Source organism: Leucoraja erinacea, chromosome 8, assembly GCF_028641065.1.
Source record: "Leucoraja erinacea ecotype New England chromosome 8, Leri_hhj_1, whole genome shotgun sequence".
Taxonomy (NCBI): domain Eukaryota; kingdom Metazoa; phylum Chordata; class Chondrichthyes; order Rajiformes; family Rajidae; genus Leucoraja; species Leucoraja erinaceus.
This window is the reverse complement of record NC_073384.1, coordinates 37718096-37736507: the sequence shown is the minus strand read 5'-3', so window position 1 is coordinate 37736507 and position 18412 is coordinate 37718096. Positions and strand designations below refer to the sequence as shown.

Below are 18412 nucleotides of genomic sequence, written 5' to 3'. Positions count from 1 at the left end.
TCCACATTGTACTCATACCAATTTTCCATACTCTGACTCCCCCTTTGCATCCAGATGCTGGTTGACCCACAAATTCTTCCAGCGATTTATTTTGTTCCAGACACCAGCACCTGCTAATTATTGTGCCTTGAATCTGAACTCTACTCATTATCTCTACTGTCACCCCGAACTCTTAGTTTTGTTTTCTCAATTTCCTCTCTTTAAAAGCTTACATTGCTATTTTAAAGCCAACAAAAAAAAATCTCTCTATTATTTTCCATATTATTCCCCTTTTCGAAATGAGAAAAGGGAAATGAGAAAAATAAGGCACATCTTCAATGAACAACTCATCGCTATTTATTTACTTTATTTCTGTACCCTTCAAAAAACTTAAACAAAACATCTCTCAGTCTTGAGTAGAAAGAAAGAACTGCAGATGCAGAAAAAAATAAAAGTAAACAAAACTGGGAAGGCGGCTCAACTGCGGCTGACGAGGGAAGTCAAGGATAGTTTTAAAGCCAAAGAAGAGGCATATAAATTAGCCAGAAGAAGCGGCAAATCAGAGGACTGGGAGAAATTTAGAAATTTAGTGGTGGATAGGCGACTTTTCGGATCGAGACTCTTCCCCCAAACGTTGCCTATCCATGTTCTCCAGAGATGCTGCCTGACCTGTTGAGTTTTCTCCAGCATTGTGTCCTTTCTCTGTCGAGTGGCTGGCACTAAAGCTGAGGAACACAGATATAACTGGAGCTTTTATAAAGAAATTCAAAAAGAAACAAGCAAGGATGTGGGACTAACTGGAATGCTTGTCGAAAGAGCTGATGACAATCCAATAAACCACTGCATTTCTTGCTGTAACAATCTAAGATTTCCTGCAATCAATTGTTCTAATAATTTTATACAGCAGATAATTAGAAACTATTCCTTCTAGTGAATGATTTAGAATAATCTCTTAATAAAAATTAAGAGTTATGTAGTTTAGAAGATAATTCTTTTGAAGCAGATTACAGTTACCAACACCATAGGCAGACTATCTGTTAAACACAGAATGCCACACTGTTTATTTGGTTGAGGTACAATGGTTTTCTTTAATTCAGTGAATTAATGAACCTTGCTTCAACATATAATTGTAAAGATCCTCCTTATTTATAATTTAGTGACCTATTGCATCAACTCTTGATCGAATCAACCATAACAGTTTTGTCGACAAGATTATCAACTCACTAACTAAATGGTCTAAAAAGATTAAATGGAAAGTTTAATATCTGCGAGCATTAAATAGAATTAAAAAAAAAATTACAAAAGCAATTCACCCTGAATTAGAAGGCCGAATTTTGGAAATTAAAGAGCTTAAAATATAGCCACTTCACGATAAAACAAAAACTATTATAATTTAAATCCAAAATGTATGAAATGGGGGATTGGGGGTATGAGGGGGAGAATGCTGCTTGATTCACTGAGTTCCTTCAGCATTCTGTTTGTGGTACCAAATGTCAAAGTTGTAACTAGAAGTTGCCCAGAAACGTAGTTAGTTCTGGATTATAAGTCTTCAAAACTACATCTGAGACGACATTTACTGGATCTAATGCATTCAGACATTTCTGAATATCACATATTTGAAAACTTGGTTCTATGATGGTCAAAAACACAGGAGAGGATCAAGATTAATCAGCCACTGAGAATTTCTGGCAGCAAGATGGTAGACTTACTTGGCACTTGCTGTGAAGTTTGCAATTACAAAAAAAGTTTTCTAGAGCCTCCTCTTCCAATTAGTCATTAGATATTGCATCAGTATTAAAAACTAGTTTCAGCAGGACTGCAGAGCTTTGATCAGAGTTGTTAGTTCACTGTTTGGCATACGTAACATGCTGCATTATACAGTAACTTCAGTAAGATGGAATTCCAATTTTTGATACTTCTGATGCTGCAGCTGAAATATTCAACCGTTTTCACTGAAGCAGATACAAGTGTCTAGCTCATTAGTATTGGTAGAATACCGGGTGTTCAAGACCATAATTTCTGAAGATGTGGCAGAATACAATTCCATTGCTGCTGATCGACAATGTCACAGAATTTCAGTTTTGAGTTATTTAATCTATATCACTTATCATGAAAGTGATACTGAAAATAATGGGGGAGCCCCTCAGGCTGAAGATGGGGGATTGTCTACACAGTGACTGAGCTGTGGATATTCCTACTGAGCTGTGGACATGGTCCACAAAGCTGGCTGAAAATTACAGTTCTGTAAGAAATACACTATCAGGTTAGCGGACCATCCTACCAGTCAGATTCTCTTCATTCAGGTCCAAGCCTGCAGATATTCATTAGGACTCTGCATGTTCGACTGTGTTGGAGATGGTTTTAACATGTCTACCACAATACTTGCTTTGTTTTAGTGGCCTGATACAACAGCCATTTTCGACATCATTTCACAGGACACGCACATGCTATAGATCTGGAATCATATATAGACTGCACAAGTGTTGGGAATTTTGATTGCTTGCTGTCATCTTTTTAGTCCCAGATGTATCTAATTAACAGAGTTTAAATTCACTGGCTGCAAAGATGGAATTCAATTCATATTTCTACTTCATTATTGGTTTTATTAGTCCAGGAATTGTGGCAAAGAGGAAACATTGTAAAATTGAAGTCCAAAAGAATGGATGCTTGTGAATGTTGCAGACTAATCATCTCCACTCCAGAACATCAGTACATAATTTCATCAGGGCAACATCCTACACCAACTAATTTCAGCCATGTTGTAAATACTGTAGAGAGTAGAAATGTTAGCTGATGAACATAGCATCTAGCTACAGTTTGCATCAACCCAGAACATCAGCTCCCCTTCCCCTCCCCAGAGACAAATATGATCTAATATTTTTATCGTCTTGCATTTGTCAGGTCTACAAACCCCATAATATTTTGCTTTGCCCAAGATGGTGAACCAGTCATGTCTGCATGCAACACAGCTTAGCTCAGGATGCCAAATGGCTGGTAGCAATCTCAATACTCAAATATCAAGCAATGATAATCTTGTCCAACAGGTGAGAATATCCTAGTTAATAATAAATTCTAGTGCAAAATATTTTATTAACTAAAGGATTAGCTTGACTTTTTTGGGTTCTGAATAAGCTGAAGTTGCAAAGCTGTGGGAATCAGGAAGATGGAGGCCAGCATTCAAGTTGCTCTGATAGTGCTTCCTGTTATACCCAAGAAAAAGACGATTGACAATAGTGAGAGAGGATGTGTTTCCTGTAGCTTCTGTAAACAGAAATTATCTGGCTGTTACATAGAAACATAGAAATTAGGTGCAGGAGTAGGCCATTCGGCCCTTCGAGCCTGCACCGCCATTCAATATGATCATGGCTGATCATCCAACTCAGTATCCCGTACCTGCCTTCTCTCCATACCCCCTGATCCCCTTAGCCACAAGGGCGACATCTAACTCCCTCTTAAATATAGCCAATGAAGTGGCCTCAACTATCCTCTGTGGCAGAGAGTTCCAGAGATTCACCACTCTCTGCGTGAAAAAAGTTCTTCTCATCTCGGTTTTAAAGGATTTCCCCTTTATCCTTAAGCTGTGACCCCTTGTCCTGGACTTCCCTAACATCGGGAACAATCTTCCTGCATCTAGCCTGTCCAACCCCTTAAGAATTTTGTAAGTTTCTATAAGATCCCCTCTCAATCTTCTAAATTCTACTGATATTGATGATTACATTGTTAAGACGGAATTGCAAATTTTGAGCTTTTGACTAAGTTCCTGTTGTTTCAAAGTTTGTGATCAACAGTTTGTGATCGATATGACCACAAGATGACAAGTATTGTACTAGTGACAAGTATACTTTGAATGGGTACAGCCTGTGATTGATTTGTGTTAAACGTTATTGCTGCAACTCTGTATAAACATGTGACTACATTTCCAAAATACTATAAAATATGCTGTATGTCTTCATTCATTAGAGTGTTTGGCTCAGAGAGAGTTAAGTGTCTGTTGCATACTTGACTCTGTATCCCTGACACTCTCGCCGGCTGATGATCAGTAAAGTTTGTGTTGGTTTACCTAACCCTTGTGAGTTATCTGTCTTTAAGAAATTAACCTTAACACAGGCACCTAGCATTTCCCCGTGATACTCAGTAATACACCCATTATCAAATTCTCCAACATCAACATCCTGGGGATGGCATGGACATCGCTGAACATCCTGGGGATGGCATGGACATCGCTGATCAGTAACATATGCATTGTGATTAAAGGGCCAGAATGGACGATAGGCATTCTGTGGCAAGTGACTCACATTCACAAAGTGGCTAATTTCACAAGATAGCTTTTGGAATTTCTCAGTGAGAACCACAAAATGTCCTTATGATTTTAAATAGTTCCTAGCTTCATTTGGGAAGTACTCTCCCTAGTCCTTATTATTCACATAAAGGAAATACATTTGGTTCATCATGCAAGGAACGACAATAATATAATTTGCTTCATATGATCAAGAGGCAATCAATATTTGCCTGTAAAAAACTATCAATGTCTCGTTTTAATTAAGATAGCTCAGTATGTTAACATGTGAAACATTGCATTTTTCAAGAGAGAAATGGGAACATTAATGCAAAGATCATACAAGAATCCATTAAATACTAACTGAATCGAGTCACTTTTGTGTTAAAATGTACATTTTCAAAATACCTTCAACAGTTCTTTGCAATTTCCAAAAAAATTGCCTAGTAACATATTTATCAGGATTGGACAGTGGAATGTTTGGATAGCACATGGTTCACAATCAGCTCAACTTACCTGTACGCAGGCCTGAAACTGCTCCCAGAGTGTGTCTGGAACTTCATCAGGCAGGCAAAGCAAAAGCTCAGTACAGCTCCTGAATGGATTAAAAAGATTAAAATTGAATTATTTAATTGATCACATACAATAGATTTGCCCAGACAATATTTTCTAAGAGCTCCAAATGTATATGATTAGACCTTTGCAGATACTGTAACCAAAATACCAGGTTCACCTCAAAATAGGACTCACCTTCCACCCTACCAGCCGTACACTGCTCTCTCTCCCCATCCCCCCCATTCGTAACAAGGGCAGAGTCCCCCTTAGTCCTCACCTTCCACCCCACCAGCCGTCACATACAACAAATAATCTTCCGTCATTTTTGCCACCTCCAACGGGACCCCACCACTCGCTACATCTTCCCATCGCCCCCCCCTGTCAGCTTTCCGCAGAGACTGCTCCCTCCGTAACCCCGTGGTCAATTCGTCCCTTCCCACCCGAACTACCCCCTCCCCGGGCACTTTACCTCGCAACCGCAAGAAATGCTACACTTGTCCCTTTACCTCCCCCCTTGACTCCATTCAAGGACCCAAGCAGTCGTTCCAGGTGCGACAGAAGTTCACCTGCACCTCTTCCAACCTCATCTATTGCATCCGCTACTCTAGATGTCAGCTGATCTACATCGGTGAGACCAAGCGTAGGCTTGGCGATCGCTTCGCCGAACACCTCCGCTCGGTCCGCAATAAACAACCTGATCTCCCGGTGGCTCAGCACTTCAACTTCCCCTCCCATTCCGAATCCGACCTTTCTGTCCTGGGCCTCCTCCATGGCCAGAGGACCGCCGGAAATTGGAGGAGCAGCATCTCATATTTCGCTTGGTTAGTTTGTACCCCAGCGGCATGAACATTGACTTCTCCAATTTCAGGCACCCTTTACTGTCTCCTCCCCTTCTCAGCTCTCCCTCAGCCCTCTGGCTCATCCTCTTCCTTTCTTCTCCCCCCCCCCCCCCCCCCCCACACCCTACATCAGTCTGAAGAAGGGTTTTGGTCCGAAACGTTGCCTATTTCCTTCGCTCCATAGATGCTGCCGCACCCGCTGAGTTTCTCCAGCATTTTTGTCTACATTCACATACTCGTGCTACTTTAAACACTTTAATTCCTCTTCCCATTCCCACACTGACATGTCTGCCCTAGGCCTCCTCCATTGTCAGAGTGAGGCTGAACGCAAATTGGAGGAAGAGCATCTCATATATCGCTGGGGCAGCTTACAACCTCAAGGGAATTAATATTGATTTCTCTACGTTCAAGTAGCCCCTGAATTTCTTCTCTCTTCTCATCCCTCCCCACCCAAGTCACACCAGCTTTTCAGCAAACAATGGCCTGTTTCCTTTATCATTGTTATTTTTTTGGCATATCTTTCATTCATTTGTTCTATATCTCTCATTTCCCTTTCCCATGACTTTCAGTCTGAAGAAGGGGCTCCTGCATTTTGTGTCTATCTTCGGTTTAAACCAGCACCCGCAGTTCCTTCCTACCACAATTATATTTTGGTTTAAGCAAAATAATTAGATTTTCTGAGATCGTTAAATCCAAAGTGAAAATAAAATTCGGGGTTTAAGCACAAAATTTATACTTTCGTGAATATTTAACACCATTTTTAAAAATGAACTAATCATTACCCTATCAAAGGCTGATAGTTATTAAAAATGGACTGTATAACTTGGAGAACATATGCCATATCTGACTGTAACATGGCAGTGTATCTTGCACATTAATTTACAATAGGGATATGGATATAAAATGCAAATTCACTCAAGACAGACACTGCTGAGTCACCCTACTCAATACAAGCCCACATTGGCCACATACACTTAGAAGAGCCTAAAAAATAACCATTGAAGCAACAAAAAAAAAATGGTAGCCTAAAATAGTTTACGGTCCTTTACCTAGTTTTACAAAAAAAATTGATACCTAAACATTATCCTCCATGCAGAGTGCAGCTCTGTTTCTCATACAAAAATATATCAACACAATTTCAACAATATTGAAAACTAACAAAAACAAGATTTATAATAGAATGTAGTCGTTTTGTGTGAGAAATAAACACTGTATTTATATGACAAGCATGCTGATTATCCTCTATTCAGAGTAACAAACATCTCATGCAAAGTTTAATTTCAATATTGTAACAGTCAGAATAAATAAACTTAATAGTGTTTTACAAAACAAGGGCCTTCAAACCATACTACTGGCTGACTGGCTCAACTATCCAGTTGAATAAGCCAGTTCGGTATTCCGGCTGCGCATGCACAGGTCATAGGTCGCTCGGGCTAAACACTCGCGGCGGCCGTGCCGCTGCATGGGTGCAGACCTGCCGATCGTCCCCATCCAGCCGCCGCTGGGCTGTTTCCCGTCCCCTACTGAGTGTCCCGTCCGGGAGTGGTGTAACGCGGAGGGATGCGCTGGCTCCATCTCGGCTCTGCCTGTCCCGGCAGGGCGCTGGCCCGTCGCAGCGGCGGCCCAGGCCCGCAGGCGGTGCGGAAAAGAAGCACCAATTCCAGCTCAACCCCGCCAGCCCCCGCCAGCGGGACAGGCAGAGTCGAGCTGGGGCTGGCAACTCCCCTCCTCGCTGGCTGCGAACCTTTGTATAGAAGACCCTCCTTCAGATTTTCTACACATTAGACTTTTGCGCCGTGGTTGGGATGGATGGGAGCGGTGATTTCCACGAGCACAAGGAACAAATGACCTAAAGTTTGCGTTGAGTGAACTGTTCTTAACGTCCTCGTCGTACACCGGTGTTTTGTGAGAGTGGTTGAATCCCAGCTTCAGCTCAATCAACGTCGGTCACATTATCCGGTCAAGCGGCGGGGGATCAGGAGCTGATGTGAGGCATCAGCGATGCTCTGGAATCCTAGTCGGCCGCCGCCGAACAGCGAGATCCAGGAGGCAGTGCCCGACCCGGGGAGTGGAGGTGTCAGTTCTTCCAGCGAAGAGGCACTAGCTACCATGGCCGCTCACCTGTCGGGCGCTGACTGCTCGATCCCGGGATCCAACCACCCTCACAAAACGCCGGTGTATGACGAGGATGGTAAGAACACTCAGTTCACTGAATGCAATTTGCTCCTTGCACCCGCCAAAATCTCCAGCGAGGTCGAGACGAGGGGGTTCTGAAGTTGCATTCCCTTGATTGTGAACATTTTCACGATTCTCCTAGAAGCAATGAGCCACAGCTTTACCAGTGGTTGTCTGTCTACCTGAAACCTCTCACCGTCTCTCCCTGTCTCTCACTCGCATCTACCCCCTCTCTCTCGCTGTTACACCCCGCTTTCCCCCGCTACCAGGCACTCCGTTCGCTTTTTTAATTCTCAAATTACCTTTGAAAAATCCCATGATTCCTTGCGTTTTTAGGAATACCGAATTGACTTATTCTTGTCTTTTCTTCATTTTTCCTGAACCTGCCTTTGCAAAGATTCTGTTTTCACCATTAAAATCTGGCATTGCAGACATGACTAATAAATCTTCTGAGCGCAGCTCTCTCTCAATCTCTTCCAATGTTCTTTTGATGTTTTTTTTCAATTTACATCCACTGGTTACCAGCTCATTAACTGTTTTAAATGGAAGGCATTCAAATATACAATACCCTAATAACTGCAAATTATTCATACTCACAAGCTAGCAATGGATTTAAAAGCACACTCTATGACCAAGTGACAGGCAAATCCACAGACAAGCATTAATTCAAGCATATTCCATCATCATATTGCTTTAATTCCACAGAAGAAAATTTTATACAGTCTGCAAGATTGTCTATAACTCTTAACTAGATCTCTTTCATGAAGTGAAAGCCATACACCTATCTTTATTGGCAGGATGGCAGTGAAGAGAACCAAAACAGCTTCCAGGTCCTGGGCACACACATCTCTCATGATCTGTCCTGAGCCCAATACATCAATGCTATAAAAAAAAAAGCCCAACTTGCTTGTACTTGCTCAGAAGTTTGAGAAGATTCTGCATGTCGCCAGATATTCTATCGAACATCTTCAGCTGTACGATGGAGAGCATGCCGATTTATTCATTACAACCTCGTTTGGTAATTAGAACACTCAAGAATGAAGACATGGCAGGTTTGCACCAACATTCTGAATAAACTAGATCATAACGATTAATTTACTATATGTTTGTTTGTCATTGTTGTTGCATCTAATGTGCCTATAAAGCTGCAGCAAGTCAAGGGCCTGTCCCATTATGGCAACCTAATTTGTGAGTTTAGAAGAGTTTGCGCTCGCCACAAACTCGCAGCATGGTCGACACGTGGTCTTAGGAGGTCATTGGAACTCTCCCTCATGTTCGAGAGAAGTTCCCGCATACTCGCGACCTTAGTTTGGTCGAGGAAAATTTTTCAGCACGCTGGAAAATTTTCTGCGAGTAAAAATTGGTCAGCATGGTTATTTTGAACTCATAGCGCAGTGGTAGTGGGGTCGCCATGTAGTTATAGGTAGTCGAGGTGGCCGTAGGCAATCTCTTTTTCTGACCGGGCATTTTAATTGGCTCGTTGGAGTTTTCAGAACCCCCCCCCCCCCCCTTCTTTCCCCCTCCCCGCTCTCTAAAGGACTTACCGTACAGGCCCTTTATACGTTCACTCTTGTGATTCATATCTGCCACATGTGAAAAGAGAGAGAGAAAGAAAACGAGAGCAAAAGAGAGCAAAAGAGAGAGAGAGAGAGAGAGAAGGAGAGATAAAGAGAGATAAGGAGAACGAGAAAGAGAGAGAAAGAGAGGGACAGCCAGACAGAGAAAGAGAAAGAGAGAGAGAGAGAGAGAGAGAGACAGACAGACAGCCAGACAGAGACAGACAGACAGAGAGAGAGAGATTTCGAAGCAACTTTTTAAAGGTTTTCAGACAGCCAGACAGAGACAGACAGAGAGAGATTTTTTAAAGGTTTTTGTCGAACGAAGAGGGACAGGCAGTGAGAATTCAAAGTTTGACAATGTCGGACTGCACTGCGCCTCATCGTGGGTGGGTTGCTCCTTGGCTTCCTCGGGTGCCTGATGCAGGATTCCCTCCCCAACAGGAATCTCCCCCTGCTCCATATCACCCGAGTGGTCCCCAACGCCACCCTCCCCAGAACATGGGACCGGGGCCCCGAACCAGAGGGCGGGAATCTTCCTCCACCACAATACTCCCCTCCCCCCTGGAGGGTTCCTGTTCGTCCCCCTTCCGCTCTTCCCTAGAGATATTCCTCCTTCTCTTTTTCGATGTAGAGGAGTTTACAGACTCTGGGGTCGCCTGATCAACCTTCCTCTGTGGCACCACCTCCTCCCGCCCCCGGATGGATTATGGGACTCGCGGACTCTTTAACGGGCGGTGATGGGATGGGTGGATCATTCTTGTCCCTGGGGGTTTTGTTCCCCAGGTGCTTCATCTTCTTTGCCACCTTGCCCCCCCCCCCCTTCTTTACCCACGTACAGGACACCTGCGGGCTTGGCCGCCACGCCACGGCAGCCGAGCAGTCCTCCTGGTTGATCTGGGGGGGGGCAAGTAACATCTTACCCCATGTTCAAAGGGCAGGTTCTTCATGGGGAACCAGGCCCCAAGAGGAGTAGCCGAAGCAGCTGCATGAGCATAGCTCCTGGAAGGCCCCGGCTCCCCAGAACCACTGACCCGGCATGGTCTCAGGCACTACAATTGAACAAACTTAAAAACATAACTGACAGTCAAAATACAGGTACTGACAGTCAAAAATGGCACAAAGCCAGTGTCCAAACACAAATATGGAACAGTTCGAGAGAGGCAGCGAGTGATGTTGCCTCGGACGTTGATAATGGCGGCTCCCCCACAAAGCTGCTGCGTCTCCACCTCTTTGCCCAGCTAGACCGGCACCCCTGCGATCCCCGGCGAGCCGCAGACCTTCACAGACAATCCCAGCTGTTCCTCTGCTTCTCCAGCAATGAAAGGGACTTGCCTGCAGTCTTTGATGTTGGAAAACCTTCTCCCTCCGAGAGAAAGGAGACTTCATCAGCTCCAAGCTCCAAGGCCACAGGAAGATGTTGAGACGGTGCAGGTTTGGAATTCCTCCCACACCACACGAAAGCCAGACCGGCCCGGTTAGCACCGCCGAGGCAGTAAGGGGGGGGGGGGGGGGGCTGTTCTGGACGCAGGTGTCAAAATCCAGGAAGATTTTCTCCCCCCTTTTGGTGCGCTAGTTTCATGGCAGGTTGCCAGCCACAGTTGTGGGAGCTCGGCAGTTAGTTGATAAGACTGCTCGCAGTCCCAAACCATGTTACAAAATCATCAAACAACTATGTTACAAATATTCTAATGGCTACTATACAACCCCGGTAAAGGGACAAGATGACCAAGCATGACCAAGCAACATGGCAGAACAGTCGCATACAGGTAGAAGGAAGTGGCCTTCAGAGTCCTCAACCTCAGTGGCAGAACCACAAAATCTCGAGACTTCAAGTGAAGCGAGGGCAAGGCAGCTTCCTCCTAGTATTCCCATTCAACTTATGAATTAGTATTGCTTTATTGTTAAAACAACACTGAAGATAGCAAAATCACCAACAAATAAACCATTATCTGCCAATAACAGTCCTAATATAAGGTAGACAAGTGCTGGAGAAACTCAGCGGGTGCAGCAGCATCTATGGAGCGACGGAAATAGGCAAGGTTTCGGGCCGAAACCCTTCTTCAGACAGTCCTAATATAATTAGTCCCAACAGTCCTAATATAATTCACCACAGCACAGTCTTTCAGAGATAAAGTCACTCTTCTGAGAATTGGAAAACTAGATTTTTTTTAAATCACAATAAGTGCACTATTATACAACGGTTAGGTAATCAGAGCAAGTGTAGCACCAGAGGAGCAACTTGTGCATAGGGCTAGAGAATGTGCTCTAACTCTTAAATCAAAACGTCTTGCCTGCATTAACTGAGAAGCACATTTCAATTGGAGAATTTTGTGTTGATGTGGGAAAGTGAAATCTAGAACATGTGATCATAGTCATTAAAAAAGAGGATGTATTAGATGTCTTGGTGGACTGATATGGATAAATATTTGGAGCCTAATGTGTTCTATCCCAGCCTGCAAAGGAAGGCAAGTGAACAGCTTGCTAGGATTCTGACAAAGAATTTTAAATAGCGAGGATACCGTTCGGCTACAGGATATAATGAAAAGTTATAATGAATTGGGCAAAGCAATGGCAGGTGTGATGCACTAGGGCAAATAAAGGTAATACGAATGCCATGAATGTTAGGGACCCTTGGACTACTAAGGAACAGAAGAGTCTTGATGTGCATGTCCAAGGATTACTAAGATAGTAACTCAGTTATAAGTTTAGTTTACGTTTAGTTTAGAACATTCAAGACAAAGGAGTTACAGAATTACACTAACATTCTGAAAAAAAACATAATGATTAATTTATTATATATTTGTTTGTCATTGTTGTTGCGTCTCATGTGCCTGTAAAGCTGCAGCAATACTTTCCCTGTTCTTATTCATATCTGCCACATATGACAAATAAACTCTCTTGATACTTCTACCTCCGCAATCAATAGTTTAGTTCAGTTTAGAGATACAGCGCAGAAATAGGCCCTTCGGCCCACCGAGTCCACACTGACCCGCGATCACCGTACATTATCACTATCCTACACTCATTAGGGACAATTTACTATTTTACCAAGCCAATTAGCTTACAAACCTGGGGCGTTGGAGGAACGGAGAACCTAGAGAAAACCCACGTAGGTCACGGGGAGAACGTACAAACTCTATAAAGACAGCACCCGTAGTCAGGATCGAACCTGGGTCTCTGGCGCTGTAAGGCACGAATTGTATTGCTGCGCCACGCATGGTGAGGTGGTGTATGGGATATTTGCCTTCAGTAGCTGGGGCATAACAGCAAAGAGATTATGATACAACTTGTCAAACGCTGGTTAGGTCACAGCTGGAGCACATTAGTACTTGGATTACATTTATTATCTATCAATGTGTTATATTATAATTATAATTTACAGAACCTGAGAATATGATAACCAATCCATCCACCACCTCCAAGCCATATCCTTCAAAACCTTTGGACTTAATTCATCAATTTTCACTTCCATTTAACTTCTCCCGTGCTAGTTTTCTTATTACAAATGTTAGTTTCTTTTAAGCTCCTTGTATACACTGGACTTGTTGTTCTTGACTACTTCCAGACGGTTTCTGTGTCTTCCATATAAATGGAATAAATATGTAATTTTTATGCCATTTCTTTATTCCTTAATTTAATTTCTCGTGTTAGTTTCTAGGAAATGCACATTAACTTTTGCTAATCTTTTCCTATGTTTACATATAGTTACAAATTTTCTTAAAGTCAGTTTCTATGTTTCTTACTAGCTTACTCATCCTTCCTTTTAAATATCTTGGTCTTCAATTATGAAATGTTCCCAGCTTTGTGCTTTTCTCTGCCAACATTACAAGCATTGGGTGTCACGGTGGCGCAGCGGTAGAGTTGCCAGAGACCCGGGTTTGATCCTGACTATGGGTGCTATCTGTGCAGAGTTTGTACGTTCTTTTCGTGATCTGTGTGGGTTTTCTCGGGATCTTCGGATTCCTCCCACACTACAAAGACGTACAGGTTTGTAGGCTAATTGGCTTGGTAAAATTGTAAATTGTCCCTAGTGTGTGTTGGATGGTGTAAATGTGCGTCAAAGGGGCTGTTTCCACGCTGTATATCTAAACTAAATTACATGCCTTGCTATTCATCTAATATCAAAACTACATTTAACTTCTCTTGGTAGCATTGGTTACTCAAGTTAGAGAAAAGGGAGAGCACAGGAACATGACACAGTAAATATCAAGGGTGGAAAAGGAGAAATACACCAGATTGACGTGTGTTTGAGATGTTTGCCCTCAGAAGGCATGAACAGCTCCCTTTAAAAAAAATAATTGATCTTTCATTTACTTTTCTGAATGTTACAGACAAAATAAAACACATTTCTTGCGAGTGGCTCTGGGGTTTACATGGGAAACCTGTCCACCCTGTGGCACCTCCTGCAAAGCTCTGTGTTCCTGCAATGGCTCAACCATTTTCAACAATTATTTTCATTTATTCTTTTTCCAGGATATCAATGTCACTGGCAAAGCCAGCATTTGTTGTCCATCTCTAATTGTCTTTGAGGTGGCGGCAGTCAGCGGCTGCCTAGTACTGTTGCAGTTCTTCATGTGAAGACTGTGATGCTATTGGGTAGAAATGTCCACAATTTACAGTCAGAACCTTTTACCACAGGATGGAAATGTCCAAGGCTCGAGAACATAGCTTTAAGGGACAAAGTTTAAAAGGAGATGTGGGGCAGGTTTTGTTTACACAGAACGATGGGTGCCTGGAAAATGCTTCCAGGGATGGTCATGAAGGCAGATACGATAGTGGCATTTCAGAGGCTTTTGGATAGCCACAAGAGTTTGCAGGAAATGCAAAGTTCACAAGCAGGGAGAGGCATTTAGTTTAACTTTGCATCATATTCTGCATGGATATTGTGGGCTGAAGGGCCTGTTCTTGTGCTGTACTATTTTATGTTCTCTGTAAACATTGATGATGAGGGACCAGAGATACATTTCCAAAACAAAATGTTGTGCCACCAATGTGGCAGGATTATTACTTGACACTTATCATGCCATGACAGAATGCTGTCTAGATCTCACTGTAAGTAGGCATAAAGCAGGCATCTGCACTATCAAACAATGGTATTCAGATGCTCCACTGTTCGGATATTTTCTGTTAGATTAATAGTTTTAGTGGATAGAATTTCTATTCAGCAATTGCACAATTTCAGGAGAGGGAAAAACCTGAAAATCAGAAATTTGAAAAGTCTGGCAACAAGTTGTTTTTTTTTTAACAAACTGAAGAATGGTGGAATATGCAATAGATAAAATTTATTAAAGTCAACTATCAACATTTCATTACTGGAAAATATTTTTACATAATCAGTCCAACTGCACAGTTCACAAATTTAATTAGCACTCCAAGATCCAACTGTTTTCAGTAGAATAATTCTGCACTATACACTTTAAATTGCAAGACTGTCTACTTAACTCTTACCCAAACATCAAATAACTAAGTTCTACATCAAGATAAGCAGAAATTCTACTCCCATTTTTTGCTGTTGGTAATACTTACAATGCTAGTCGGTCAAGCACAAAGCACACATTCTCACACTCTGCAGTGAGGAAAGGCCGTGCCTTTGAGTAGTTCTGTATGGCCACAGTATACACTTCCAACAGAGGTAAAGGATCTTCAGAGATTTTCCACTTCCCAGCATACTGTACAAGTGTCTGAAATAAAATGTTAAAAGTGAACGCTTGCAAACAAAGATGATGTGTAAAGTTTACTCATAACACCAAGTGATACGTTTCTGACAAAACAAGCAATTTTCCAGTTAAAGTATCGGGTCTTCAATGTCAAGTTTACGGAAAAAACTAGATATGTCAATTTTGACATAATACCTGACAACATTTTTCAAAAATTAAATCCACATCCAATAAGTACTAAGTTTTAATACTTCTCAATTCTGTAGCAAACAGTTCAAAAATGTCTTGTGTTACTAGAGCACCTTTTCCTAAAATATCCGAAAGTGCCTCACAGTTGTAACCAGGCCAGGCACTAAACCAAGAGAGACAGCCTCTCAAAAATATACTTAAAAAATTTACAGCAACTGACAATTTTTTACCTTTTATAACGTGGTAAAGGCAATGTAGGAAAAAAGACCAGTTAATTTTCAGAATTAGTCATGGAATCGTCCAAGATGGAAACAGGTCCTCCAACCCAACTCTCCATGTCGAACAAAATGCCCCATTTGAGCTAGTCTGCCCACGTTTGTCCCATTTCCCTCTACTGTCCTCTTATTCTGGTGTTTACGACCGAGACTACTGAAGGCACAGTGCCTAAGCTTTTCTTATCCATGGAAGAACAGCATCTCATTTTGCAATAATGAACACTGAATTTTCCAATTTCAGCTAAACCATCGCCCTCCTAAAAGTGTCTCCACTCCTTCTACCCTCTCTAAAGGACTTACCGTACACTGTGCCAGCCGTCTTTTACCTTCCTGTTCATTGTGGGTGTGAATTTCAGACAGCGCTCCCCCACTTTAGGGCTTTATTCTTTGGAGTGCAGAAGGTTAAGGGGGGACTTGATAGAGGTTTTTAAAATGATGAGAGGGATAGACAGAGTTGACGTGGAAAAGCTTTTCCCACTGAGAGTAGGGAAGATTCAAACAAGGGGACATGACATGAGAATTAAGGGACTGAAGTTTAGGGGTAACATGAGGGGGAACTTCTTTACTCAGAGAGTGGTAGCTGTGTGTAATGAGCTTCCAGTGAAGGTGGTGGAGGCAGGTTCGTTTTTTATCATTTAAAAATAAATTGGATAGTTATATGGATTGGAAGGGAATGGAGGGTTATGGTCAGAGCGCAGGTATATGGGACTAGGGGAGATTATGTGTTCGGCACGGACTAGAAGGGTCGAGATGGCCTGTTTCCGTGCTGTAATTGTTATATGGTTATATGGTTAGTTTCCCTGGCCCCCGCCTTTGCGATGTGTGTGTGTGTGTGTGTGTGTGTGTGTGTGTGTGTGTGTGTGTGTGTATGTGTGTGTGTGTGTGTCTGTGTGTGTATATGTGTGTCTGTGTGTGTGTGTATATGTGTGTGTGTGTGTTTGTGTATGTGTGTCTGTGTGTGTGGTCGATCCAGCTCGCGGTTTCATCAGCCTAGGAGGAGCCATCTTGGGGAGCGGCTGCTAACCAGCAGCCGTCCGTTTACTTTGCTTTTTAAAAAAAAAGTTTTTAGTAAGTCCTGTGTTTCGTCCGTTGGAGAAATTGACTTTTTAATGTGGGGGGTAGGGGGCAATTTTACTTCTAGGTCCCTACCTGGTCGGTGAGGCAGCTTTTTCTCCGGGCTGCCCGTCGACCCGTCCTCGTGGCCTACCAGCGGGCTTGGAGCGCCGTTTCCTGGCGGGGACCGCCCAGCACCTCGGCCTCGGCGCAGCGCTGGGGCGCTGTTGCGGAGTGGACGATGCCTTGCCTGGGTCGCCACGCTGGATCGACACGCTGGTGCTCCAGTGAGCTGTGACCGCCGTGTTCGACACCTCCGGGCTGCGGGGCTGCGGAGCGGAGCGGGCGGCGCCGATTTCAACATCGGGAGCCTGGGAGCTCAAGGCCGGCGCGGCCTTGTCGGCTTCGGAAGCCGCGGTCTCCAGCTAGGATGCGGCCGTTCCAGGTGGCCCAGCCGCTGAGAGGACTCTCCCGACACGGGGCAAGATCACCCGGTGAGAACGGCCAGGAACATCGGGCCTCCGTAGAGGCAATTGCGGTGGCCTCAATAGGCCTGACTTTGGGTGAACTTGGGGTTGGGGACTGGACAATGTGCCTTCCCCCACAGTGGTATCCATTGTGGGGGGATGATTTTTTTTGTCTGTAAGTAATCCTGTTAGTCTTTGTCCAAGATGGCTGTCGGAAGGGAGAGTGGACGCTAGCACGCTTTAGCTGCCGCTGCTCTCTTTTCACATTGTGTTTTTGATTTTTTGTTTTTGGACTGAATTCTGTTTTTAATTTGTGTTTCTGTGATGTCTTTATTATTTGTTTTATTCTGATTATATGTTTTTTTATTCCTGTTAATCTCTATAAGGTGGCCTTGAGATTTCTGAAAGGCGCCCAAAAATAAATATTATTATTATTATTATTATTATTATCATCGCTGACAGTCAATCCAGCTCGAGTTTTTTCAGGCGAGTGCCCTCGAGTTTGAAGGTCCAAGACAGTCGCTGAAAACAGGCTTTCCCCACTTATCACATCCTGCCTTTATAAACGTCTCTTCCCTTCTCTCCCTGGCCCAATTCATCTGACCATCAATCTTTCCTTACTCATCACTTGTCAGCTCTTGCTCCACCCCTTCCCCTCACCTTTCTCTGCCAGCTATCTATCCTCTACTCTGGTCTTAACAACCCAAAATATAATCTGAAGAAGAGTACCGACCTTAAATGTCACATCCATATTCTCCAGAAATGCTACTTGAAGAAGCAACCTTCTGGCCCTCTATGCCCAAATATAACACTCAAGACTTACACATGTTAGTTTCTTTTAGCAGCTTGAGATACATTTTTACCAGGTCAAGCAATTTATTCATACTTTAAGACTGCAGCCCTCATAAGATATCTTCACTATATGCATTATATTCAGTGCTTCACATTCTGCCTCCTTCATGTCATTTTTACATCATTGTCCTCTTTCATGCAGACAATTTCAAAGTATTTATTCAGAACATCACACATCTTCCGCCTCCATACAAAGGCTGCTGTTTAGGTTTCTGAAAGAACACTCTTTTCTTTAATCATTTTTCCCTTTTCACTTTTCTTATTTATAGAAATGTTACTATTTTCCTTGACTCTACTTGCCAATATTTTTTGTGAACCATCTTTGCCTTCCTAATTTCCTTTTTAACTTCACACCTGCATTTTCTGCACTCTTCCAGGCATTTGGCATTGAGCTCTCTGCATTTGACATTTACTGTTTTAGCCGTACAGCACAGGAACAAGCCCTTTGTCCCGCGTCTGTTCATCTACATCCTATTTGCTTGCATAAGGACCGTTATTATGCCTTGTCTATTTAAGTGTTTGTCTAAATGTCTTTC

The 18412-nt window shown here is 43.0% G+C and overlaps 1 protein-coding gene across 1 annotated transcript in view; it reads right to left on the bottom strand.

Annotated features, from left to right (window-relative positions):
- LOC129699571 (zinc finger protein 292-like) overlaps window positions 1–18412 on the bottom strand; it is a 136071-nt gene that overhangs the window by 78814 nt on the left and 38845 nt on the right. Inside the window, exons 2-3 of the mRNA XM_055639495.1 lie at window positions 14910–15064; window positions 4772–4850 (exon numbers count right to left, since the gene is read on the bottom strand). Of these exons, the coding sequence (XP_055495470.1) occupies window positions 4772–4850; window positions 14910–15064 (234 nt within the window). The remainder of the gene's footprint in view (window positions 1–4771; window positions 4851–14909; window positions 15065–18412) is intronic.